The sequence below is a fragment of the Corvus hawaiiensis genome, chromosome 6 (genome assembly GCF_020740725.1).
Source record: "Corvus hawaiiensis isolate bCorHaw1 chromosome 6, bCorHaw1.pri.cur, whole genome shotgun sequence".
Classification (NCBI taxonomy): Eukaryota; Metazoa; Chordata; class Aves; order Passeriformes; family Corvidae; genus Corvus; species Corvus hawaiiensis.
Genome location: NC_063218.1, coordinates 24,825,235 through 24,853,055, shown reverse-complemented (window position 1 = coordinate 24,853,055; position 27,821 = coordinate 24,825,235). Strand labels below are relative to the sequence as shown.

The following is a 27,821-nucleotide window of genomic DNA, read 5'->3' as shown; positions in this document are numbered from 1 at the left end:
GTTCAATGGATTATTGTGCTCACGTTGGGTTAATGGATGGTTTCCATCTCCAGTTCTGAAAGAGCTGGTATCTGAAATTGCAGGAATGATAGTAAAGTCCTTTAATAAATCTTATGAGACTGTGTGCAGTGTAAATGACAGGGAATTAGCAGAGACAGCATCTATATTTGGAAGGGCAAAAAATACAATTTTGTCAACTGTAGACCAGTTAATCTTTATTGTAAGGCTTCAGAGTAAATTTGGAAGGAAAATTATTTTAAAGCATGGATCCATCAAGAGTGAATTGAAGTACAGTTTTCACGCAAGAAACATCATGCAGAAGTTCTTCTTTGGTATGCTAACTGGTTATTTAAACAAAGAAACTTTTAAATATAGCCTGACACATAAGCTTATAGGTTGTGCCATACGGAAAATTATTAATTACAGTGGGGAATTTGTATATTGTTGTTTTACAAGCAGGCACAAGCTTAATGTGGGAAATGCTGCATGCTGTTAACTGGGTTCACCCAGCGTCTCTTGTTTGGAAGAATGGGCACGTTTAGCTCATGTCTGTCTGCAAAATGTCATGTACCCATGAAGGAGATGAGGGATTAGTCAAAGGCAATAAGGAACTAGTTAGCAGGAAAGCAGCAGCAAACAGCTTTGAAGGAAGAAGTGGTCCAAGGATTTCACTAGTGGAATTTCTCTCCAGTTTCTTACCAATTGGTGCTGAACCAGTTTTCTTTAATGCTGTCATTGAGAACCTTTGGCATGAAGAGCAGCAGTGTACCAACAAAATTGCTTGATGAGACAGAGCTGGGAGTTGTTTTAAATAAGACGTGGAGATGTTATTAATACGAAGTAGGTTCAAGCTGTCTTGTAGAAAGATTGGGATGGCCTCAAGTACTGGAAAAACAAAAGCAATGGGGTGGAATTATAGTGCCAAGTGTAAGGTATTATCTTTTCAGGATGAATAAGAGTTTCCACTGTCAACTGGGTAATACCAGTGTGCAGGAGATCAGGCAGGAGGGTGCCTGTGAGCAAAGAGTGCAAGAATGTGTCAGGTAAGATGTTTCCACTGGCATTAGTACAGAGTACTAAGGAGACATGTTTGAGTTGATCAGGGTGATGAAGAGCCTGCTTACTGAGAGGTAACAAAAATGGTTGTTTGTTTAGCCTATCTCAGAAAGGAAAAAAAAAATGCTCTTTATAAATATATATATATATATATATGAATATATGTGCTGTCTATATACGCATGAGAAAATAAATCAATTAAAAAATAAAACTATGAAACTTTTTAAGTCAAGTTCATTGGATTTTTTTCCCTTCTGTTGGATGTTGAAAAGTCTTATAAAAGCCAACTCTCACACAAAGGTGAGGTTCCAAAGGGAACCTGACAGCATAGGATGCTGTGTGTTCTTACCTCTTTCAATTTAGATTAGAGCTGAGGGTGCTTATGTTTGCCCTAGACGAATTAGGAAAAGATAAAAACAAGTTTTCCTTTGCTTAAGTCTTGTATTTTTCCAGCCTTTGTGGTAAGAAAACACATAACATTGTTCCTTTAAACGTTTTGAAGCAAAAACAACAGCAAAAAGATCAGTACTGAGATTTTCTTTATTTGACATTGGCTATTTTAAGTTTGACAAGGTAGCAATTAGATTTTATATTTAATTGGGAAATTTAAATTTTCACCAAATAATTGCTAAAATGCAAAATGGCAGAGTAAAGAAACAAGAATTCTCCTTTGCAGGATTAAACCAAATAAGAAAGTGTAGGAACTTGTGGACAAAACAAAATCTTCAGAAAGATTTTTCACAGTATCCAAGTGATCAGAGTACCCTTTCAGGGTTAAACAGGAACTTCACTGAGAATGGCACCTATACCAAAAGGTATATACCAACCTCACCTCTAAAGTGACCTGTTTAGGGGAAACCACCACCAGAGGACCCTGAGTGTAATAATAATAATAATTATTATTATTATTATTATTAGTCTTCTGCTTCTGCTTCTGCTTCTTCTTTACCCTACCTTCCAAAACAATTTAATCAAAACAAATCAATTTCTGTGAAAAGTTCTGATTTCCACAGCTTGACATTTTTCAGAGGAACAATATTTTGTTTAAAAGTTCTCAAGCAGCTATTGTTATTATTAGAGGTGAGCTCATGCAGGATTTTTGCCATGTGCACTATGGATGGATTTCAATATACATTTAGGAGTCTTCCAAATTCTTTATAGTAGAGCAGACGCCATTATTTTAGTTAGCAATTTAACTTTGTGATGAGCACTGTTTTGTTTTCTGTCTTCTAGTAAAGGAGGACATCTCTGCCTTGGGAGGGTATTTGACTCATTTATTTCTGTTTACCACCCTTCAGGCCTGTGAACAATGGGTCATTTTGTCGCATGGCTGCATGCTATGCAGAGACTCTTGTGCTTGGATTTTTGTTGGTCTCATGGAGCTTCCTAGTATCAACTCCACTAGAAGTCACTGAGGAGGCTAAAAAATGTCTGTTTTTCTTCCCCTCAGTTTTTGTAGCTCTTGGATTTGTTGGTTTTTTAAATCCAAAGAACCTGATTCTGCTGTTATTTTTATTGGTACAAACCCAGATGCAAACCCAGTCAAATCAGTGCAGTTTTTTCTGCTGAAAAACTGACATAAATAATAGTCCTAAGACTCTAGTGCCTCTAACTCTTGTCCTGAAAGGTAAGTGGAACATTAGGTGTATTTTTCATGATAGCTCTCCAAAGAGACTAGCCGTTAATCTCTCTGAGTAGGTGTGTCAGCTGCAAACATTTCCTTCCAGTCTACCATTTCAATCACACTTCACAGTACACTGAAAATTGGCAAGGATGTTAATTACTGGCCTCTAGAACAAACCACCTACTTTGATTCAAGCGTTTTCTAATTTTTAAGAATGTTGTTTCACCTAAAGAACAGTATAATTACAGAAAATAGCTTGGTTTGGCTAACATCTTGTGTTCTGTGAGTTCTGCTTGCAAGGCAGCAAGCTACACCAGGCGAGAGGCTCACCTGCAGAGGTTTTTAACCTCTTGCTGACAGAAGGTAGGGCTTGCCAGCATCCAGTACATTGTTTTCAGTATCAGAAGCTCAAAACCACTGTCACTCAGACGTTAAACATTAACACTTTCTGCTTTTAAAGCTGAAGGAACACCCCCCATATAGTAAGAAAGTTTTTATTCACCAGGGAACTTCCTGTTAAAATTTTATGGATGTCTCTCACAGGAGCACTTACAGCAGTGGGTCCTGTACCTAGGCAGTGCAAAACTCTGGGTGCAACATGACCCACCGAGCAGCGTGGTTCAGACACTGCTTGTGTAACTGCATTTGTGCAATGCAGTGTTCAATAAAATTTGCCAGGAATCAGCCAAGTATCCAGGACATGATTAATCAACCAGCAGAATGAATTGCCCATAGATGACTGGGAGTTGACAGTAAACAGTAAAACACCTGCCTTGAAGACTTACAGCCTTAAGAGACAAACAGGAAACAGAAGTGCGAGCCCTGTTTTAGGAGAGAGATTGTGAGGCATACAGGCAGAGTTGTTAATGGTTGTACAGTGAGTTTGGCAGAGTAGAGGCTGAACTATGTGCATTTGCCTTCTTGGGTTTGTAGCTCATATAACAGGTCTTTAATTTACCAAGAAACTTTTCCGCAACACTGTCGTGAAGAGTTGGCAGAATCCACAGTTGGCATTTCTCACACATGTGCCTCTTGGTTGAGGGCTCTACAATTTGTACAATTAATAACTTACACCCTAAATTAAAAACACTGGGAAAGAGCCCAATGTTCAGGCTCATGTGTCAAGGAATTGCTGTGCAAGCCTGATCTTATTTGTTGTTACAACAATAAATCATCCACTGATTTAAAGATCATTTATATGGTACCTGGGCCCTCAAGGCAGTCCTGCAGTGCTATTGAAACTGGACCTTTAAAATTAATGGTGATTAAGCTATAGACCCACATTAAATATGCATGAATACTTATTTCTCCCTACCTGCTCTTTAACCATAAGGCCTGTTGGGGCTGGCTACCTTCCTGACTTACAAGCCACATGCTGAAATCTCCATAATGGTCATGAGTCACACTCCCTTCAGTGTGAATCAGGGATGGGAGGGGGAGCATCCGGTGGAGTTCAGAGATAGGAGATGACAGTGATTGCTCAGGGGTTCCCTCACCCCTCTATAAACCAGATCCTGAGTGTGCTGTTGGTGCCAGTCTCTGCAGTCCCTGAGGCTCATCACCTGCCACTACTCAGGGTCCTGGTTGTCCAGCAGCTCTTCTGCTGCTAACATCAGCCAGGGGCTGCCGCCATGGGAACTGCCCTTAACAGCCAGGGAGCTGCGTGCAGACCAGGAGTCATGGGTCAGTAGTTCATGGCCAAGGGCCTTGCTTCACTTTCTATATGTTGGTCAACAGTTTTGCAGTATAGCAACACATATATTTCATATGAAATATGTTTGCTGATAACCATTTGGCTGAGCTGAAGAGTTCTAAGCTTAGCTATTCAAAAAATTTACTATATGCATGGGGTAAGCCATTTAAAAAATAATTCTGCTCGAGAAAAGAAACCTAGAAGCAATTCCAGCTCTAGAAAAAGAAAGAATATTTCATAAGAATTAAATAGGCTGGGATAGTGCTCCTTTTCTTTCTGGTAGCTGGTACAGTGCTCTGTTTTAGATTCAGTATGCAAATAATGTTGATGACTGATGTTTTAGATGTTGCTAAGTGGTGCTTGCCCCAAGTCAAGGACTTTCAGTGTCTCATGTGCTGCCAGTGAAGAGAAACACAGAAAGTTGAGGGGGAGCATAGTCAGGACAACTGACCAAAGTGGCCAAAGGGACATTCTGTGAGATAGAACATCACGCCCAGTATATAAAATGGGGGGAGTAACCAGGAAAGGGTGTGATCACGGCTCAGGGACAGGCTTGGCATTAGTCAGCACCTGGTGAACAGTTGTATTGTGCATCACTTGTCTGTTTTGGGATTTATCTCCCTCTGTCCCTCTCCTTTTTATTACAATTATTAGTATTAGTATAATTATTATTATTATCTTTTACTTTGTTTCAATTATTAAACTGTTATTAAACTATTAAATCTCAATCAACAAGTTTGATTTTCTTTTCTTTCCTGATTCTCCTCACCATGCCATCAGTGGGAGGAAGGGGAAGTGAGCAAGCAGCTGCATGGTACTTAGTTCCTGGCTGGGGTTAAACCACAACACCATGTTACATAACAGTATAACTCTTATGTTCAATTATAATGGTTGAAATGATTGTACAGATTGATAAATTTAAAAAAAAAATGGATATTCTGAATAAACTGGTTATCGGTTGTTTATCATTTCACAGGCAGAATTGATAGCTTTGCAACAAGAAAAAGAAGCTGCTCTTCAACAGTGCAAGAAACTAGAAGAAGAAATCCAAACATTGCATGTTTATTACAGGTAAAATGATTGATTCTAATATGAATGAGTGACTCATAGGGGAAATTTTCTGTACTATGTCTGAGTGAGGAAATTGCCTTATCAAATAGGTATTTGTTGGAAAAATGTGAATACATCAATGAATCAAAGTCTGCATTTCTGCTTTACTGCTCACCAACCATCTCTTTAAAATAGGAGTCCCTTTCTTTTAGCCTGAATTTTGTATTAGTTTCTTCTAAGGGAAGGGAAAAGTTGGTGATAGTTGATTTTCACACTAAAAAGCTGTGCTGTGGCAATGTGATCACTTAAAAACACATGGACAAAAGAACCAGTTTACATAAATGCTTGTTTCTTCCCTGACTGTTTGCGCATACCTAACTTAATCAATATAGACTTTAAAATAATAAAATCTATAATTCTAAAAGACTATTTTCATCTTCAACCCCAGTATACGTGCCTTTTAATTCCCTATGTAGCATTCTACATAGCAGTATGTAGAATGAGAGAAATACCCATTCTCATTAATTTAGGTGGGCTGCACTGAACATTTGCATGGATCAGTGGGTTTTAGTCCCTAAGGAAAAGCTCTGTGTGGTCCAGTGAAGGAGTTAGGTTGTTTTATGGAGTGATGTTGGGTTACAGCTCTCATTTCATCCTGACCTCCTGTGTGAGAGGGGATATAGAGCTGCCGGCAGGTTAAAGGCAGGAGAACTGGCATCAACACAGCAGAAAATTGTGAATCTGAAGGCTGAATGTCTGTGATGAGGGATGTGGGCTACAGAGGTAAATAATAAATATAGTGTGAATACTATACTCATTGGAAATAAAAAGGACTAGTTAGTTATGTCTAAAAAGCATTTGCAGTAGCAGAACTGTGTATGTTTTCAGTGTTTCAGCATTCACAAGTGAAAAATACTCGGGTTTCTAGAGGTTTTTCGAGTTTTCCCTTCTCATTAAGTTTATTAAAACCTTGGAGGGAAGTTTCAAAAACAACTTTTGTTCCTAAATCTCATAGGCATTTATTTAAAGCCTGTTAATAGTGAATAGAAACCCCAAGCAATTTGTGATTATTGCATTTAATGAATTTGGTCAGCATTTAGTATGTGCACAAATTATGGTATGATTTACCAAGCTAGAAATAATTTATTATGGTGCTCTTATTACTCATTTAAATGGGTTTTGTAGAATAATTTAAAAACTGAATTTTTTTTTAATTGATATTTCAGAAATAAGCATTTTCTTGTGTTGGTCTATGCACATTGTAGGAGGCTTTTAATTGATTTTTGAGTTATATTTTTGGCATAGCCTATCAAGTTTGCACTAACATATGATGTTTAACAAGTATAGTAGGCAGCAACTGCCATTTACTTGTGTGAATGCTTTAAATCTCAGAAATACTAACAATAATGACTTGCAGGAATCAGCATTAGCATCTACCATGTTATTAACTTAAGGCTCTTAATTTGAACAGTCAAAGTTTCACTGTAAGCTGGCTGGTGGTATTTGCAAAATCTATCCATAACGTGTGGAAATGCTCACCTGATTATCCCCTGGGGCAAGAACTATTGTTTCACTCCTGATTTATACAAGTTATAACTTCTAAAGTAGAAGATTTAATCTCCTACCTACCTCACTGTTCTAGAGGCTAATGTGTTCTGAAGTGGGTCCGCAGAGTGACTGGCAGGGACCTCTGGAGGTCATCTTGTCCAACCATTGCTCAAGCAGGGCCACTGAGACCTGGTTGCCCACATCCAGAGGGGTTTTGAATGTCTTTGTATGGAGACTCCACAACCTCTCTGTATGGAAACACTGTCTTAAGCATACAAAGACATGACTTGAAAAGCCAGAGGCCACCTGGAGCTGAACCTGCAAGGGATGTAAAAGGCAAAAAGAAGGACTCCTCTAAGTGCATAAGCATCAACATTTGATGTCTCGGGCCTATCTTTTGACTTGATTAGAAATTAATTGCACCATTATGAGGATTCTTATGAACTTAACATTTTGGTTCCAGTTTCCTTTAAGTTACGTGAACGTCTGCAGCCCTTGTCATCCAACAGTGAGACAGTACTTTGAACACATGCCAAATGAGACAAAAGAATATATGTCACATATGCATAAAGCTTTGGGGACTGTATTAGGCCAAGGGTGGGATGGCCACAGTAATTATAAATGACAAGGTAGAGAGTGCATTTCCCAGGCCATCCCAAATGAATGAAAATTTGCACTCTGTTTTGTATGTGGAAGGGACGCACGTGTGGATGTCTCCTGGGTTTTTTTATTTCCATATAGGGCTTGCCATGCTATGGTAGCCTAGAATAAGCACTGAGAGTGTTTTTAGACAGTCCATTTTGGACTGAGGTGGAAGTTTGCTGCTTTGATCCAAGTGAGTTAGCTATATGATTTGCTGTTCAACACTCCATTTCCCTGGAGTTACTTCTCTTTTTTGGATTTCAGAATTCCCCAGTGAGCAAAATGTAGGCTTCTGCACATGCTCCAATCTTCATCTGAACTGTAAAGCTGCAATGTGTCGATGCAGGGTGCACACTCCCTTCACCTACTGTTCTCTCATGTCTTTGCCAGATTCTCACACTTTCTGTCATCTGTGTGGTGCCAGCATGGCAGAGGCTTAAGAATTTTGGCTTATTTGGTGACTTCTGCTCCTTTTGCTCTTAGGTCTTCCCTGGCCTTGGAAAAAGCATTTTCTCATACTTTATTCTTTTTCTCCTTTTTTTAACTGAGATTTCTATGAGTTGTGGTTTAGGAATGGTACTCCCCAATTTCGTGCTCCCACAGAGACTCTCCAAACCACATGCCACTTGCTCACTCCCCCTTTCCCCCTCCTGCTTCCCCTGCAACAGGATGGAAAGGAGAATTGGAGGCACAAAACGTGAAGATCAGGGGCTGAGATAAGAACAATTTACTGGAAACAGCAATGAGACAAGAAAACTAACAGTAACAATATTAATGTTTTATTAATACAATATTAATAACAAAACCGTACAAAAGAGAGAGAGTGATTCACATGCACAATTCTCACCCCGACCCAACCACAGCCACACTACCCTGATGGGAAGGAACCCCTTCTCCCCAGAAGAGATTCCCTTCTCCCCACCACTGGAAAATGACTTGAGATGGTATGGAATATCCTCTGGGTCATAGCCGTGCCCCCGCCCTGCAAAAACTAACCCTGTCCTGGCCAGAACCAGGACACTACATTGTCCTTTAACTTAGAAGAAGCAAATTTAAGAAAACAAAAACAAACAAAAGAGAACAAAACAAAGCAAAAAACCCCACAACAACAAAGAAAACCAAAAAAACTCAAGGTTCACATTAAAGTGTACCAGTGATACCTACATCACTTGTACTTGTGCCTTAACACACAATTACATTTTAGGGATTTGGTCACAAAAGTAAAGACTGTGTGCATATATTAACTATTTTGGATGCATACATGTGCAAACAATAACGTTAAAATGTGTATTTTTATACCAATCTGCCTTTCACTAACATTAGTATAATCCAGGAAAAGCAAAGTATCATTTTATTATCCAAAATCAGGGGAGAGATATTTAGGTCCAGAATATCTGTATGTATGAAGTAAGTACACACAGGCATACTTGAAGGAGGGAAACAAGTGGAGACCTTCAGGGAGAAAAAAACCCCTTTTTATTTTCTCCAGAGGAAGGATTCTTGATATCTAAAATACTTCATCCAGTTTTGGGTCCCCAGTAAAAATAAGACATCTATAAATTGGAAAAAGTGTGACAGAGGGCAACTGGTACGGTCAGGAAGCCATAGCATTTGCAAAGTAAAGAGAGACCAAGGGTACTGCTCTTGTACAGCCTGGGAAAGAAAAGATATTCCTGTCTTTGTTGGCTCCCGGGAGACTTAATGGCAGCCTGACAGAGTCTGTGTAGAGGTTGTCAAGAAGGGCGGCCTCTTCACAGTGCTCCATGACAACAGGGTGAGAAACAACTGACTTGAATTGAAACAAGAGAGTTTCAGACAGGTTACAAGGGAAAACTTATTCACCACAGGGGCTGTCCAGCATTGGAACAGGTTGCCAGAGAGGTTTTACCATCTCCATCCTTGGAGATTTCCAGTGTCTAACGTGCTGATGTCATGAGCAACATGGTGTGATCTCATGTTGATATCACTTTGAGAAGGAGATTGGTTGGACTGGAGACTGTCAGTGGTCACTTCCAACCTGATTATTCTACAGTTCTCTGATCTGGTAGCTGCTACTGTTTGAAGGCATTCATTTTTTTCCTTCAGCTAAGAAGTCTGTGTTGTAAACCACACTTCTTTTCAGGTGAAGTGAAAAGTGAATCCTAATTGAAACTGGAGCTTCTTGGAAAGCCTGAATGGCCTAAACCAAAATTAAACTGAGTTTTTGCTGATTTAATGATGAAACATTGATTTCCCTCTGAATTTTGACTTTCTGAAAAGAAAGCATAATCCAGAACAATTTCACTCTTCTTTAGAAGAGACAGGGAAGTGAAATGGAATTAAAAAGGAGGAAGAATCTGGTTCAGATACATAAGGGAGAAGAAGCTGGCTACAAATAAAGTTTGGCAAGTTCTGTGCTTCTGTTTATTCTTCTTGTGTTGTTTCTGTGTCAAGTTTCAAAAAGAAAATTGAGTTTTCTGGATACTAACTCAAAAATACGTATCAGAAATGAAAATTTGCATAACGGTTAGGAATAGCATCGAGTTTCTAGCTTACTAATATAATTGTTTCAACACAGTGTTCTTTAAACTAGAGATTAATGCAAATCATAAGATTCTCAGTGACCAAAGAAGGCTGTATCCAAATAATCAGTTGTGAAGTACATGGGAGTGTTAATCCCACTAACTCTTTCTCACATACCTCTGTTGTTTGAACATCATCACAAGTTTTTTATTTGCATATTTTTCAGTTATGTGATCTGTCCAATTTTATAATCAGGTTCCTTCTTCCCCTAGATTCATATGCTGAGTGTGACACCATATGGTATGGGATATGCCTTTGGTCAGTTGGAGCCAGCTGTTCCAGCTGTGTCTCTGTCCAGCTTCTTGGGCACCCCCAGCCTGCTCAGTGCTGGAGTGATGTGAAAAGCAGAAAAGGGCTTGACTCTGCGTGAACACTACTCATGTGTTAGCAACACTTTTTTTCAACACAAACCCAAAATGTAGCCCCATACCAGCTGCTATGAAGGAAATTACTGTATCCCAGTCAAAAGCAGTATAATGTTGCAAAGTAATTGGAATCTGTAAGTTATGGTGATCATGGGATAAAAAGACGGCTTATTTTACAGTTATGTGATGGTTCTCAACAATGAAATAGAAGAATAACTTTGGTAAGGCCCCTTGTACTAATAAGTACAATGACCTGAAAAAAATATTTTTAGATTCAAATTTTCAGTTAATATAGGTAGCTTCTCTGTAAGCAGTGCCAGCAGTTTTCTTGCTCCCTAGCCAGTTGTAGCACTTTATAAGTTAAAAACTATTGAAGAGATTAAACAGAATTTAAATCTACAAGTTTCAATTCTTACAATACTTCAATTTGAATACTTGAAATTCATGTTTAAGTGGCACAAGGAAATGGTCTAAATAACAATTGGTGTTATGGAGGTCTATAAATTTTTCCCGCAGTGTCTCTTGTAAAATGACATGGAAGTTCATCCTTTTAAAAGCTGAGATCGATAGATGTGAAAGTAGAAAATCAAGAAGGTTTTTATTATTTCCCCATGTGAATGACTTATAGGCACAGGGACAAACTCAATTTTCATTTTAATTACAGAGCTGAATCACCCTATAACAGGAGAAATAGATGAAGAAAGGTATTTTGTAAGCCATTACTTCCAGTCCAGTCTAGAAAAAGACTTTTCTATTCAAGCTTTGAATACGGTTGTGTGTGTTTAATTTACTTCCATTCTATAGTTTCATGGCTGATGTTATGGAATATAATACTCAGATGGTGCCATTTCGACCATGCTCCATGGACTCTGTGTATGGATGTAGAATGGTGTAATTCTTGTTGTTAGAATGTAGCTTTCATTCCAGTTTTAAGGGTTATTAAAAACTATGAATTATTTCTACCTAACAAGTCAATATTCATCTTCCCAGCCACTGCAATAGCAAGTCAGAATACAACTGCCTAAATAGTCAGACTTCTGTACTCTGACTGACCTCTGCTCAAACATTTCAGCCTGTTTGTTCTGCCATTTCTCAGGTTTTTTCAGAGTTCTCTCAGTCCAGATTTCCCTCAGGGGAACACGATATGTAGCAGAAGATTGGGCTGCTCTAACATCCAGTTTCCCTGCCCAAATGAACTCGAACCCATTTACAGTGGGATTAATGAAGCTGCAACCACTAATGCAAAGTGGTGATCTCAGTCCTTCCTCTAAAGCAATAGCAGACTACCTTGAGCACCTGTCCCAGCAGTTTACCTCAGAGAACTGGTCTTTTCATACCTGTCTTTTTATCTCACTTTTTCAGTTATGGCCGTTGACTCATTTTCCTGCTCTTTTCATCCTGTCTCCTTGCTTCTGTTCTGGCAGTTGCCGTCATTGTTTCAGTACTAGTTGCTTTAACATAACATGGTGTAATTACAGTCATTAAGAAGAATGACCAGGTAATGGTGTCACTGTTCTTTTTGCAGAGTAGTTTTGGGGAGATCATGGAGAAGACAGCAGTTGTGTTTTAAGTATTTTCTGTCCTTGCAGCAGTGACTTCTATTTTATCAAAGAGTTTCAGACACCTGACATTAAACATAAACTTTGAGCTAATTAAATTTCCCACTTACAAGCACAGGAGAGGTTCTTTTTTATACCGAAGAGATGAGGCACTTGGATATGCAGTGGCAGACAGTATAATACATGTTTTGGAGGAACCTAACCTGCTCCAGTTCAATGCAGCCAAACTGCAAATGACTCTGTAAGGGAAGACTAAGGTTTTTGTTCGTCTTTTGTTTTAACAAAGAAAAAGCCAGGGACCATCTTTCTGTTTGTTTACTGAACTGAGTGTTAAAATTAGTAGAAAATCAGGGCAGAGAAACACTGCTGTCTTTTAAATCAGATTGCTTAAAACCGTATCTTCTCTCAGCAATCCATGGAGGTTTCAGTGAATTTTTAGTCAATTTATGGGGGTAAAGGGGAGCGAACACCCTGGTAATTTGGACCTGGGATTTAGAATCTATGTGTTCAGTCTTCTCCTCCTCTGTTTTGTGCCACTTTCCAGTGAGGTGCTGCAGCCCCAAAAGAATTGGGATTTTAGGTGGGTCTTTCTCACTCTGTAGTCTCATAAGCATTTTCCCACTAGTAAGCCCCTATGTCTCCCTATGACTTCTTTCCCTTTGTCACTTTATTGCTTGTGCAATCACAGCTCTTGTTAGTGTTACAGGAGATAAAAGTCCAAGGTTTGGGGGCTGTTTCATGAACTGGATCAGACAGCTGAAGGGGGGGAAGACTGATCAGTGAGCTGCTCTGCATTGCCAAAGCAGCTGCATGAAGTTTTACTGGTGCTACTGAGATGGGTGTATTTCTCAGGGGCTTGGTGCAGGTGAGCTGTAGAGGCAGAGCCCTCCCTTGTTATCCTTGTGTATTTCACACTTTAGTGAATTTATTATCCTCCTGTCCCTACCCCATTCCCAGACTTCTTGTTCTCCAGCTTGGAATTGATTATTGTATCACTTTCTGCATTTGTTCAACTATGTAACAATAGTATAGTCAGAGAGACTGACTTTGTAAATAGATCAGTGGATAGAAAAATTTCTTAGGAGCATGGCAGACCAGATTCACATCCATTCTCCAATTAGTATTTGACCATTTACAAAGAAAAGGGGTGGTGGAGAGAAACTCCAGTGTATACCATAGGCTTGGTGTTTGCAGTGGAAGTTTGGCAGGCAATGAAAAGGCAAAGCAGAATCTGAACCTGTTGGGCGCTGAGGGGTGTCCTTTTTTTGCCTTCCAATGAAATATTTTAGCCATCAGCATGCTCTTTAAGCTTTCTCTGTCTCTCATTCATTTAGAAACACACACACACAAAAAAAAAAACCTTTTGAATGTTTCACTTTTTGCCCTGACATGGTTTTGAAAGTTTTCCTATCCTACTGGGAAGAAAAATCTAGCATGGAAAAAAATTTCCAACTCAGCTTTAGTGATTTACGAAAACTTTGAGAGAGGGGAAGAGCTGAACTGTCAAAGATCCAAGGCACCTGATGGAATAACAAGCCACCTCACGCCATCCCTGCAACCAGAATGCCGTACTCCCAAATTGTCTTGTGCTGCCGTTGTCTCAAATATGGATTGGTCTGACCTACACTTTACGAAGTCTTCGTGCCTAATGTTTCCAGGGACTGGCTCTTGGCCTTCAGAGGTGCCTTGCCAATAGAAACACTAAGCAGCAGATCTGAGGAGGCAGCATGAATATGGACTGAAGTGCCTTACACATTCATTCTGTGATGCAGTTTTAATTTGTACCATGTACTATGCTAATTCCACTACTGCTTCTGCTATTGGCTGTGTTATAGTGGCAAAGTTTCTTAAGTTTTTCAAATCAGTTGAGGACCTACTGGTCACGTTTTGTGCCAAGTACATTAAACTACAGGTTCTCCACAGGTCCTTATACTGTATTGCAACGGACTTGAGCAGACTTCTTCTCTACTTATTTGCTGTTGTGGGGTAATGTGAACTAAAACAACATTTACTTTGTCATTTTTGCTGGGATGGGCCTTTTCACATGAGTTTCTGTTCTTCTCTAAGAGCAACGATTTGCTTGACAGAAAGGAATTCCTTGCCACTGGATGCTGATATGGTCTCACGACTCTGTATACAGGGCCCTGCTGGCTTTCTGTTCACAGCTGTCCTTTGCCTGGCTGATTCCTTCACCTTCTTTTTTACCTCTGCTCTATGTGATTTTCTGTTATGACTGCCTTGGTTTCTCAGTGAGCTGAAAAGTCTAGGAACTTTTTGTTCTATGCTTTTTGAAACAAGCACATAGTTAGAGATGTCTAGGAACTGTTTTTCAAAGTCATTAAAGCATAATAAAATTGAGTTCTTGGAATGTTTAAAGTCTCTGGAAGAACTACCTGCAATCAAGCCACTGACTGCTACTGGTAGTTTGGAGTAGATAGCAATACAAAGTATGAAACCTGTATGAAACTCCTGTAGAAATACTTGTAAAAATGAGGATGATGAGATCACTGAAGTTAATGTCTATTCTATGCAATGTAAGGATATGCAACATCAAAATTGGAGAATCTATAAAGAGCATATGCAAGACTATTATACCTGTTATCTGGTAGAAAGGGTGTGTGGCCAAAGGCTACATATTCTGATTCTGCCATTGAAATGTTGAAATGCTGGATGAATATAGATGAATCACATCACTAAACTCTGTTTCAGCTGCTTTGTTTGTATAAACTGAGTAAGAAGTTTTACCCTTTTGCATAACACCTTTAGAGACTATGAAAATGCAGGTACTCTTGCTTTAAAATGAGAGAAGGAAAACAGATACAGAATAAGAAGCAGTCCTCTCTAGAGCAAGTTAAAGAAACACAGAAAACCGTGTGTGTAATAAGAGCTATTTGGAAGACAGATTTTCCCATGAGAAGTTAGAAAGAAAATCTAAAAGTGTAAAAGAAGAATTTGGCATGCCTTATAAATATTGTATGAAAGGGAATTCTTTTGTTATTAATATGATATTTAGAAATAGAGTAATATTGTCAGGAGGACTTAAAATGCCATTTCATTTTTTGTTGGCTTTTCACAGAACATGTTTTTATGTTAAAATGTCAATTCAATAATTTCGAAAAATCATTACTTTGATGTGTTTCAGTTCAGTTCTCTTCAGCTGAAGAACTGAAACAAAATGGCATTTCAATTTAAAATATTAAGGTGAAAAAAAATTTTTCACTTAGAAATGTGCCACAGGAAGACAACATATTTTTTTGTGTTGGAATTTACATTTCCCGATAAAAAAAGTCATTGGTGAGAAGACTTTCTACATGAGCAATTTTCAGCCAGTGCTGGACATAACATTGCTTTTCTTACTCTGCACTTAACACTGCTGTCAGTGGAAAACTGTTAGGGAATATCTAATAATGCAGGTGGCAGGAGAAGTCCTCTGCCTGTCACAGAACACAAAACAGAAGGCTGCCCACCTGTTGTATTTACAAAGAGAGGAGTTGAGAGTAAGGTATTTTCTTTATTCAATTCCTGTCTAAACTTAGAGCTTTTATTAAATTGATTCATGCATGTCATGCTGATATCTTTTACTGGAAAAAAATTCCATTTTAACTCCCCATTCACTAACTGCTTTTCTAACTAATGTGATAGAGGTCTTGTGTTTTGGAAGCTGAAGGCTTTTAACCTGTGTCCAGCATTCCATAATGATGTGTTACTCATCTGGTATGGGTAGTTCTTCCACCATAGGTGTGAAAGCTGTCATTTTTAGTAGAGTAGAGACCAATTTGGAAGCTTCAGCCTCAGTTTTCCAGTGAATAAGTGGGCCTGCTGGGATTTGCACAATTCTGAGTCTCTCAAATATTTGAATAAAATGTAACATACTAGTAATAGTTTGCTTTTGTAAGCAGCAGTTTACAAGGTCATGACAGGAAGGAGAACTAGCACACAGCCACTTGTCTTTTTTCCTAACACCACCAAGAAAGGCATGTCAGCAGTGGTATAGAGCTGCTGTCTCACTTTCAGAGGAGCTTTTCTGGCACTGAGTTTGGAAGGAAAAGCCATGGAAGGAGATGGAGGGAGTTACGCTGAGTGAATCATCAGTGTTGTATTTTCTTTGACAACAAAGAGTTTAGAGAAGCTCTTCCACTATCTGAGCTATTTCATGTTATGGTTATGTCTCCTTTTCTCTTAATCTATGCTGTACCAGCTTTACAGAATGGCCACCTGAAAATGTTTTCAGGAGTGACGAAGAAGTGCAGGGTTTGTTTATTTATTTTTTTTCTACCTTCTTCACACTGCTAGCTAGCCACACTTAGTATGAAAATTAGTGAATTGAAAAATATAATATTATACTATGCAATACTAAAAGTTTCATCTGGTTACTGGTGGCTAATGTCCTGAGTAAGAGAGCCAAGGATGAGATCTCAGAATGAAGAGAAACCTGCAAGTACTATAATCTCAGGGTTGAACTCACAGAGGTTGCTGACTTTTGGAGCAAATAAAGTTGTGCTCTGTCACTCAGGATCCACCACTGTGTCTCTCCTGTCATCAAGAGAGATATTTTTATGCAGTTTTTACCACTCTCTTAGGGCTTCTGCTTTGATTTTTGAGAGCAATTTCTTTCTGGTAATTTATGTCATTTTTCTTCATGCTGGACACTGTCATTGCTCCCAAGCTTTCATAGTTAATAGCATGTGTCTGTTCCATTAAGGAGATACCATGACAAAAAATACTGATCACCCCAAAATAAGCTTTGAGGTGGCCAAATTCTTTCAAGAGTAGGAATAATGGGAATTGTGTAAAATTTGTTCATAAATGTTATAATGTTAAGAGCTCTAGCTGTAAAGGATCTTTCTCTTTTCAATGTAAATTTGTATTCAGTGCTGGTCAAAGTAGGTTTGTATGTGCAAGCATACAAAGTATCTGCCCAACATTCAGCAGTCGAAATTGAAAATGCAATAGATTATTTGGGATTACTCTGCTTGTCTTTTGTTTCTTTTTTTTTTTTTTTTAGCTAAACAGGAAAGTATTAAAAAAAAGGTCCTATTTTTTATTATTATTTTTTGTTGGGTGCTTTCTTTTACTATTTCTGATGTTTGCAGCAGGAAAAGAAATCCTTTTGTTTCATTTAATTATTCTTTTAAAATAGCACAGTGAGTAACAAGTGTTGGGTAGAAACAAAGCAAAGTCACAGTTGGATGTTGCTGTTACAAGATAGGCAATGACAATGGTATCTTTTTAGTGTATCTCTTATCTGTGGTGTCATTAAATCTAATGATGTGCTAAATAATAAAAGCAGCCTTATCACGTTGCAAGGCTTTGAATTGTCTCAAAGTTGCCATGCCTGCGGGTTCCCTTTGGCTTTTGGACAGGGTTTGGAGTCGGAAGGAGCTGTAGTTCAGAGTGCATTTATGTGATCAAAGCTCTTTAGACAGATGGCTGCTAGCACTCCAAAATGATTAAAATATGTTCCAAGCAACATCAGTCTGTGGGCTTGGGGACCCAACCTTTCATTAGTCAATAAAGGGTCTTGAGTTCTTGAAAATGAAATCTTTAAAAGCTAATAAGGCTGCTGGTTTGCTCTGAGCTGTTTCTTTGGATTTGCACTTGTGGATTGGAATTGGGCCAGTATCTGTCCAATAAATATGAGGCTTTAAAAAAATCTGGTTACAAGAGACCTCCCAGCAGATCTGCCTGTTAAATAGTGCGGCCAAAATTTTCAGTCTCATATATGTAAATTTAGACACCTGAGTTTGCATGTAGGGAACTGGGAAGGGACCTGCAAGTGCCCCTTTGCAAAGCCAGTAATTTTCCGGAGCAATAGTTTAACTGTAGGTGCCAAAGCTGGATCATTTTGACCTGTACAATTTTATTCTTAAATCCTTATGTGTTAACCAAGAGTAATTCTAGAATACTTTCAGGATACCATAATCAAGAGCATTAAGCAAGTTTTCAAAGCTTTTAGACGTCAGTAATATTACTTACAGCATTCCCAAGTGTTGTCAGTACTTGCCAGATCTAAAAGTGCCATAGTCTAGTTGGGTGCTACAGTGTCGCTGCGTTTATTCTCTTGTCTATACCTGACTTGTGAAAGATAGCAACTGAGGGCTTGTGCAAGTGTGAGGTGTCTGTAACCTCTGCAGGTCCCTGTGAGGGCAGCAGCATTAAATGCCTGTTTAATAAGATACTAACATGTTTGAGCCTTCTGTTTCTCTTTTTCTTTGTCTGACAGAAGAGAATGTGCTCTCACAATTTGCAAATTTCTGAATTTGAAGTGTTCTTACCCATTAGACTCTTTCTACACAAGGCTCAAAACATGAAGATACATAAATTCTCTCCAAAATGCCTCAAGATTTAGCCTGTTGCTGTAGAATGTATTTTTAAACAAATCAGAGTTTTGACATGCACCAACAGAAGTAAAACAAGTCATGGTGATCCCATTAGCTCAATGTGATCCCATTAGCCACATTGTTCAGCCTGTCTTCTTTCACCTTGGGAACAGCTCTCACATTCCTTTTGTCAGGACTTGATGGGGCCGGCAACTGAAGTTCTTCCCCACACACACGTACCATATTTACTCGGAGAATGTCATACTCCATTTCTTTTTCCCAGAGTCTCCCACTGAAGGCTTGCCTGCACCTGAACAGCCAGTGACTTTTATTCATCACAGACATAAGAAAGATGTTACTGGTTTTTGATAAAAGTACATCAGACTCTGGGTTCCGATTAGTTTGGTAAGCTGATTTTGGTTTTCATTTGTTGAAAAATACCTGGTTTGTGTGTCCCAAAGCTTTTTGTCCACCATCTAAAAAATCCTGTCATCTACTCTGCTCTTACAAATGACTTGTGAACTGTCACATTTTCCCTAGCTCTAGACATAAGTATTTTGTTTCTGTTCTTCAGATTCCTGCGAACTAATATTTTTCCTCAGACAAAACTAAGAGCTCATTTTCTACAAAGCAGGCAAAACAAAAGTCTAACGAAAAGCTCAGGATGTAGTGAACATGCCTGTTTCTCTTAATGTCTCCATTTCTGGAGTTCTTATGAACAGATATATTTGCCTTGGACTTGAGAGTTTTCACAGTGACTTAAGTGTGCTCTGAAGTGGTCCTGTTATTTTATCTCTGTTACCATTCTGCCTCCTACTCACCTAAATGAGTCAGAACTTCAGAGTAAGGAAATGCACAAAGCTTTCATCAAAGTGATATGTTTTTAGGGCTCAATGTGACTAGGACTGGGACTGGGAAAAAAAAACCTATAAAGAACAGATTCACAATGTCTTGAGAGCAAACAGAATTTCTGTCCTTAGGAATTATGTCTCTCTTTGTATCTCCTCATGTATTAGACTTTACATTAATCACTTTTCCCTCCACTCCAGGGCATCACATAAAACTTTTTACTAATCAAGCCAGCATCTATATAGCCTGTGTCACCTTTTTTTTTTTTTTAATCATTTTTCTGAGCTCTGTGGAAGCTCCATTTCCAACAATGCCATGTAACAAGCAAGTGCTAGCAAGTGCTGCCAAGTGCTTCACCCCTATCCTGAGGTCTGAAGTTTCCAGAGAACCAAACAGGACTTCAAGAGCAATGTGAGTCTGGAGAAGTGGATGATTTTATACATGCTGCTAAAGTGCTTGGGGGATTCCTGCTTTGAATATTCTGATTTGTCATTGTTTTCACCTGAGGTTGCAGGTCCCTGTAAGTTGTAAACACCAAGTCCTGAAGGTCTCCGTTTGGGGAGTGGAAATGAAGGGCCTCCTTTGGAATGTTTTTTCTTTGACTCTCAATTCCCCTAGCTGTAAGATGTAAATACTGCTACTCATGAATTTTTTGGAAAGTACATTGATTTAGGTTTTCTATATTAGATTCTGCTAAATATTAAGTGTGATAAACCTAAATTTATCACAGTAGCTATTGTATTGCAGCAGTCCTTCTGAGATGGAAGTACAGAACTGCCTTTTCCAGATGAGTCATACACTGTTAGTGCTCCATTAATACATTTAATGTTTAATGACCAACTGTTTCTCCTGCTTCCTCCAAATTACTGTAAAGTTACTATTCCAAGGAGAGAAAGTAGCTTTTTATTTTGGAGAAGACTGTGGCATTCATCGCTTTCAGTGAGAATGTAATCTTAAACAGTTCATGGGATTTCCTCTGCTAAAAGGCAAGCACAAATTTGGAAATCTTTGCAATAGGAATCAGGCTGCAAGAAAGGAAAAAAAAGGTAGCTGCTGTTGCATTAGTTCAGTTTGGGGCATGTATGTGTGTGTGTGATCAAATTAATATATATATATACGTAACTTTGTTGTAGAAATGTTGCAGAGTTCCTTTTTTCTGTTTGTAACAGTGCAGCTCTTTATGATTGAGGGGAAAAAAACTGGTTTTGTGCAGGAGGTGTTGAGCCTGCCAAAGTTGATGGAGGTGAATTTGGACAGCCAATTAGTGTGGGACTGCTAGATGGGAACAGAGAAGAATGTAAAATGAGTAGATTGCTACGGATTTATGCTTGCCAGAACAAAACAGGCAAATTGTTTGTGATTTTAAAGACCCTGAGTTTGCAGACTTAAATAAAGACATGCCTTAAAAAAAATCCAAGAATATGTTGGTATAATGGTACTTCTTTTGAACATTATGCTGGAGAAAGGGTACAAGAATGTCAAACATTTAAAAATTATTTTTACTCAGCTAATTCTTCCATAATGAACGTTAATACTGTTGACATTACTCATGGATTGAATGCAAGCAATTTAGACAATAGATAGTATCAGGTGCTAATAGATCAAATGTAATTATTCTTTGTGAAATAATTTTACACAGTTTAGCAAAATTGTTTCAATTATTCACTGTAAAGGAAAACACTGAGTGAAAGTGAAAATACTAAGCTTTCTCCTCTAGGGGCATTACATGCATTTCTAAGTCATATTTTTTCTTCTTAGCAACCTTTCCTCTGTAGCAGCTTCCAGTGCAAGTTATTACAATTCTTTTTGCATAAGATAGGTCATGTGAAGTTCAGCTGTAGGTGGGGCCACTGTGGTTGATTGGGGGACAGTCTTAATAGATCCATTTCATTAATTAAGTCATGCATTTTTTTATTAACAAAACCTGTATGTCAGGTTTAGCCAGCTGGGAGCCATTCTTATGGTTGTTATCTTTGTCAGAAGGAATATTGTGAAAATAAGGAATTACTGTACACGCTTTAACTCCTGATTAAACAGAGGAATGACATCCGCTCACCTGCTGTCCATGAAAAAATAACTTAGGGGCATATCATGGTGTTGATTCATTGATTCTGATCTTATATATCTCATTAAGGTAAAGACTATGTACATTGTATTGAAAATATACCATAAAGGACTTGTGTCATACCAGGTCCATGGTCATTGAAACAAGCAAGGTTGAGGCCAAAATTTCAAACATCTACATTATTTATTGTTTCTTTTTATTCTTGAAAGAACTTTTTCTTCTTGCCTCTCTTTTTGGCTGCATAAGTAATATTTTCTCGCATTTTTTCTCTTCTGGTCTTCCACTCCCAGAGATCAGAAGGAAGCAGCAAGGTTTCCAGGAAGTATTTAGTTGCAGTAGGCAGCCAGAAGAGCACCTACTTATGGCCACAGCCTTTAGCTTCTTGATACAAACAAATTCAAAGCAGTCTTCACTAGGCTTTCTTCTGGTTCTCAATGGGAAATGCACTAATGGCTTCCACTATCATTAAAGAAGATTGAACTGGGAGAAACTTTCACCAAAGAGGAAGAACTTGCAAAGAAGGGTGGATAACAAGGTTCATATTATCTGATTTGTCTTTCTTTTACTTCTGAGCTAGGCAGGATCTTAATGTTATCCAGGCTCATGTAAGATAATGTTCTGTTTGTTTCAATCATACTCTGTAAAAGGGACTTCCATCCTAAGGGTTTGGGTGGCAATACAGAAATACATAGTCTTCCATTTAGCTCCTCTGCCCTACTGTCTGTACCGAAGGAGTAATTTTACTATACTTTTACAGTTGTGACAGTAGAATGAGGACTGTTGTGATGTAGGAATTTGGTTTTCCCTCTTGAGCAATGTTACTGCTCATATCAGAGGAGGGTACAATACCTGTTGGATGTGTATAAGCATAGTAGGCAGTATTCATACCAATAATTATCTTGTCCTTTCAAAAAATAAATAAGGAATTGAATTCCGTGTTGGCTAGATTTCACATGAGCTTTCATACTCATTCAGTTTCCTTGTCAGGTCCTGAGAAAATAATTCTTTGGTTCAGTGCAACCAATATATTTCCTGCTACAGTATTTCACTTTATCTACTGGTCATGGAGAAGTTATATGCTGGCAAAAATAAAAAAACTGCAGTTTTTCTTGTGAACTCCTGTGTCATAAAGTGAAAAATGTTGTTTTCCTCTTCAACCAGGCTAAACTAAAGTGCACAACTGTTTTATTTTTTTACAGATTTTATTTCAATAGCCCAATGGTCAAAACTCATGAGGGTGAAGGAAGAGAGAGGTGAGGGAAGCTGATTTAAAATTTTTAGAATACAGAAATCAATTCAGCACTGTTTATAGCCCCTTTCCAACCCCTGCGCTTAAGAGCTTTGCTTCACTGGTTTTTCTCCAGCAGCCACCAGTCTAATCTCTCACTTTCAAGAGGTGTGCAAGTTGTGTGTTTTGGCTTCCCGTCATGTGCCATATCCAGCTGATGGCCCCTTTCACTGGGAGGAAAGCAAGAACATCTCAGAAAACAAGGATGTTTGTGCTTAGGGTGCATCAACAAAGCACAGGAGGCTGCTATCACTGCCTATGCCTCGTGGTGACAGTGGTGGCTGAACCTGCAATGGGAAGGTAAAAACTTGTGAAAAACTGTTTTTTCCATCAGGGTCCCAAGCCTGGATCTGTCTGCTGAGGTTAACCAGGTTGATGTGCATTGTTAACACGTGCATATTGTTAATTAGCTCTTTAGTGTCTTTCCATGAAAAATAATTGGCACTGAGACCTGAACCAAATCTGGGCCTCAGGTTTCCAAGATGTGGCACATGTAGGTAATAAGAAGAAATCCAGGAGCCCAAAAACTTAGATTTTAAAGAAAAAGAGCTAGGGAAAGACACTTTACTCCCAGTTTCAGCATGGCAGGCTGAGTTTTGCGTGTTGTGACTTGTTCAGTACCACACAGAAGACGTGAAATAGAAGAGGGAATTCAAGAGAGAGCTCTTATCCCCAATCCACTAAATCATTCCCTTAGCATGTGTCCTTGTTTCACGTTAAGGAGAATGGCCCAGACAAGTCTGCCCAGTTGCTTCAGTAAGCTTTGGTACAATAGGGAAGCAGACTTCCCCTATATTGAATTTCCCAGGCGCTCCCTTTATCATTTAAGCCATCATTTTAACTGCCTTGTTTCATAGCGCTTAACTGTCCAAGGAGCTGTATGATTTATATGAGTAAGGGTTTGGCAGCAGCAGCTAGGTAAGACATGACTTACTGAGTAGCGAGACTTTGCCATTGTGTCATGTACATGGCTTTCAGGAGGTGAGTTGCTAAGTGTGTACCCGCACAGCAATCCCCAAACCAACCGCGTTTTTTTATGGGAGAAGCCATGATGGCATTAAACTCGACATTTCGGGTGTCTCTATCCATGTGGAGGACAGATTTCAGACTGCAGTACATGCAGTCCTCCTAGTGAGTCACCAGCCGTTGCAGAGTGGTACGTGTTGCTCTGCACAGTACCAAGAAAGTGGGGAAAATGTGCTGGGCACACTCACCTAGAGTTCATCAGTACCTGACTTACTGGCACTCTGGTGACCAAAGCTGGGCATGGGCTGGAGCATAGTACACCATGTTTGCCTTTCATCAGAGTTGCATAATATTTTTCAGTACCACCTTTGAGAAACATCAGACAAAACTGTTCAAATACACTTTTTTTATTGGGACAGGGAAGGAAGTATCCTCAAATTTTAAAAGTTACATTTTAATTTTTTTTTTTTAATCATTCAAAGATTTTTTAACCCACTGAATCATTCAGCAAGAAAGTAGGGACAAGGAGCAGAGCCCCATGTGATTCCCTTTCTCAGGTTAGTCACACTGAGGGTTTCTAGCTTTAGGGAGGGCTACTCAGCTCGTCCATGAGATCATCCCTCTCTGAAATATCACATGTATTCAATTATTCCATCTTTGAAACACGTTTCCATTCTTTATATTTCTTCTAATTGCCTTCTCCTGGAGAGCCTCTTCTCTTCCTCAGCTGGATGTTCCTGGCCATGCTGGAAGGCAGGGCTGGCTTCCAGCTCAGGGTCCAAGACAGCTTTGTCTCTTGCTTTTCTGATTTAGTGGAGGAGTTAAGCCAAGCGATCACAATAGCAAATCAGGACAGCTGTAAAATTCACGATCATGTCTGATTTATGAAGATAACATTGTATTAAGTACAAGATCTTTTCTGAGGTTTTTAGTAACAGGCTTTCTTCAGCTGATCATTCCTAAATGGTGGCATGTGCTTTACTGCTTGATTGATTTATATGCCTTTATGATTTTAATTAATACTGTTTTCACCAGAGGCAATTACTAGTGATTGGAAAACTTCAAGGTGTTCAAATTATCTCTGCCAGTGTTTGGAAATTATTCCTGTGATCTTTATTTTTGAAGACTATTGAATGGCATCAAGAGCACAAAGGAGGCCATGTAAACACTGGGGAAAAAGTAATGCTTATACTTCTGGGAAAACATTTATGATGATTCACATTTTGGAAACTGAAACACTATCAATGTTTTATACCCAGATTATTTTCCAAGAAAAAGCTTGGATCCATTGCTGAACCAGTTTCTTCAAAATCCTTAGGCTCATATTGAAGTTGGATCTGGCAGAAAAGGCTGGAAGACTGTGTTGTGGGAGAGAGTCAGAGGGCTCCTCCATCCTCCATCCTCCATCCTCCATCCTCTGACATTAGCACAGAGGCATGGAATAAGCCAATCTAAGTATCTAAGGAGGTGTTTGGATACTACCTGGCTGTAGCAAAGGGATAGCTGCAGTAGATGTTAAAGGATCAGGACAAAAGTGTTTCTTTGTTAGAGATCTAGACAAACTGCTTTGTACAGAAAAAATAGAGAATGGAAAGATGCTTAATAAAACTCATTACGTGAGAATATACCCACTTGAAGATGGGAATACTCAATGCATGGGTACAAAAAGTATCTGGATCTTAGTATAACTATTTTAGAGTTGGGTTTTTTCCCCTGCTGAAAAGAAGCTAAAAATCCCATGTAGTCTTTATGTGAATGAGAGCTAAGAATTTTTCAGAAACTGAAGCCTTGTAAGAAAATCTCAAATGTGCACTTGTATAACAGGTTTTGAGCAAGTTTGGCACAGTATTTACTACTACAGTATAAAGGGCTAGGTTCCTTGATGTATATTTCTAGTTGGCATTTTATCAAGGAAATAAACTTTGGTTTTTCTTTACTTTGTGACATGTGGGTTGAAACTACATTTTCTCTGTCCAAAGCCTTGATTTAAAAGCATTAGATCATTAAATTAGGTGCTTTTGCATAAGACTAAAATTGTAACCGAACAAATTATTTATGCAGAGAGAAGCAAGATAAAGTTTCTTTCAAGAGTTCTTTAACATATCAGATTGATAAGAGTCAAAACACCTTTACTGCCATTAAATATTTACCAAGACTTGGCTTTTGGAAGGGGGGCAGTTCAGTGCAGTGTGTTTGGCTCCATGCAATGCTATTGATTAGCTATCAGAAGGACATAGTTAATGGGTAACTGAAGGTATTACAGAGCTCTCCACATTCTTGTCAAGTCTTTTCTCTGAAGATGACCTAAAATAAAGTCAGTTACAACTGGCATTCACCTGAGACAGATTGCACAAGTTCACCTACGGTATGAACAAAAGGTTCACAAGGATCAGTTGACCAGGTCTTAGGCAATCCTTTCTAGTAGTTGTCATCACTGCTGGACTTTAGAACTGCACGTGTTTACATTTAATTAGAAAGAACACACAGTTTACATCGCACAGTAGCTATCAGTATCGAATCAGAATTGATTTCCGCTCTCTCAAATGGCTGTTTCTTTCCGACTAATTAAAAAAAGGCACATAACAAAATGACTCATATAAATTTTAAAGCAAAGTAAACACAATTCCCTGGAGACAAAAAAAAAAGTCAACAGCACGCAGTCATTACATTGAGCTTGTTTTCAGGTGATTCTGATGCCTGCATTATGATATGTATCAGTACCATCATATTTCTTTTATATACATGTATATATGAATTGCCCCTTTGCACTGAGTGGACACTTCACTGGCTGTTTCAGGTTTCAGGGTCAGGATTCTTACTTGTTTCATCTGAATTGTTGCAGTTTATCTAATATGAATTGATTCACTCATATTACTACTTATTGCAGAAGGATTTTTTTCATTTGAAATAAAATTGTCTGTGTGTAGGTCATTCGTGTAAAATGGAAGTCAGAAGCCATTACCAGGGAGAAACTGCAAAGGAAACTAAAGGCCCAAGCTATATTAGCCTTAATTTCATACATAATTTCTAACAAAGAAATCTCTATTAGATTTTATTAGTTCTACAAGCAAATCTAAATTCAAGCTATGGTGACAGGCAACATCAATTAAGGCTCCCAGCAGAAATGTCTGGCTCTTGAGTGCATCCATTCTGTGTCATCAGGGCAGATTTCCATGGTTGGCATTTTGGAGAGTAAAGGTTCATGCCAGCAGTGCTGTTAAGCTTGTGGGAGCTGAAGGGGTTGCTGAAGGTCTAGACTGAGTTGGTGGGTGTGTGGGGACTGTAGGAGCTGATCATGAAATGCCTGGTCAGAAGGCCTGATGTTCCTTTATGCTATAATACCCAGGTTTTCTTGTGAGCAACAGCATTCAGGATGAAGCTCTTGGCAAGGATCATCAGAAAAAGACAAAAAGTAATACATAGTGTTTTGAATTACATAGTAGTATATTGTTTTCCACTAGTTTTTGTTGGTATGCCAGTGGCTGTTATTTTAGTGCACTACCAAGAGTTACTGCTTTCTTAATCCAGCTTAGATTTGAGGAAAATGGTGCACTGTTCTTTAAACAGTTGTCAGAAATGTTGTTTAAAACATACTCTCAGTATAAAAAATAAATCGCTATGACCTTTAGGACAAGATCCTCTTGTGTCTCTTCCACCAAGCTTGTGTTTCTGCAAATCCCTGACATCGGCAGTTTCCCTGCTGGCCCCAGGCCAGAGCTGCTGGCTCCACACCACCCACGTACACACCCCTTCAGTGATCCATGTCAACCCAGCAGCCTCCAGCAACCAGCAGAGAGGCACAGGTGCTGCCAGTTCAGCCTGGGGATGAGGAAGGTGGCAATGCCTCGTCTGTGAGCTGGCTGTGCCCCTCCTCTTTGCCTGCTGCCCACAACCGAGCCAGGGGCTGCTCTGCCCCTGCTAAATGCTCACACTTCCCAGGGAGAGCAGACAGGAGGTTGTGATACACAGTAAAACACAGAGTTGCTGGCACCATCTTAAATGTCCATTATATTCACATACTGAGGTCACTCTTGGTGCCAGCTCTGTCTTCGATTAATAGATAAGGTTCCCTCTCTATTTGCAGTGTTACCTAAATAATCTATTACTGTAGGGAATAACTACAATATTACAAATACTAAGTTAAAGTTATTTTGTTAACTAAAGCCATTGGCAAATATTTAAGAATGGCCAAAGCATATGAATTGACAATAAAGAACAGATACAAGATAGCAAA

At 38.9% G+C, this 27,821-nt stretch overlaps 1 protein-coding gene across 6 annotated transcripts in view; it reads left to right on the top strand.

The window, feature by feature from the left end:
* MIPOL1 (mirror-image polydactyly 1) overlaps positions 1-27,821 on the top strand; it is a 191,970-nt gene that overhangs the window by 136,841 nt on the left and 27,308 nt on the right. For all 6 annotated transcript variants that reach the window (XM_048306214.1, XM_048306216.1, XM_048306212.1 and 3 more), the window contains one exon: positions 5,350-5,444. In XM_048306214.1, the coding sequence (XP_048162171.1) occupies positions 5,350-5,444 (95 nt within the window). The remainder of the gene's footprint in view (positions 1-5,349; positions 5,445-27,821) is intronic.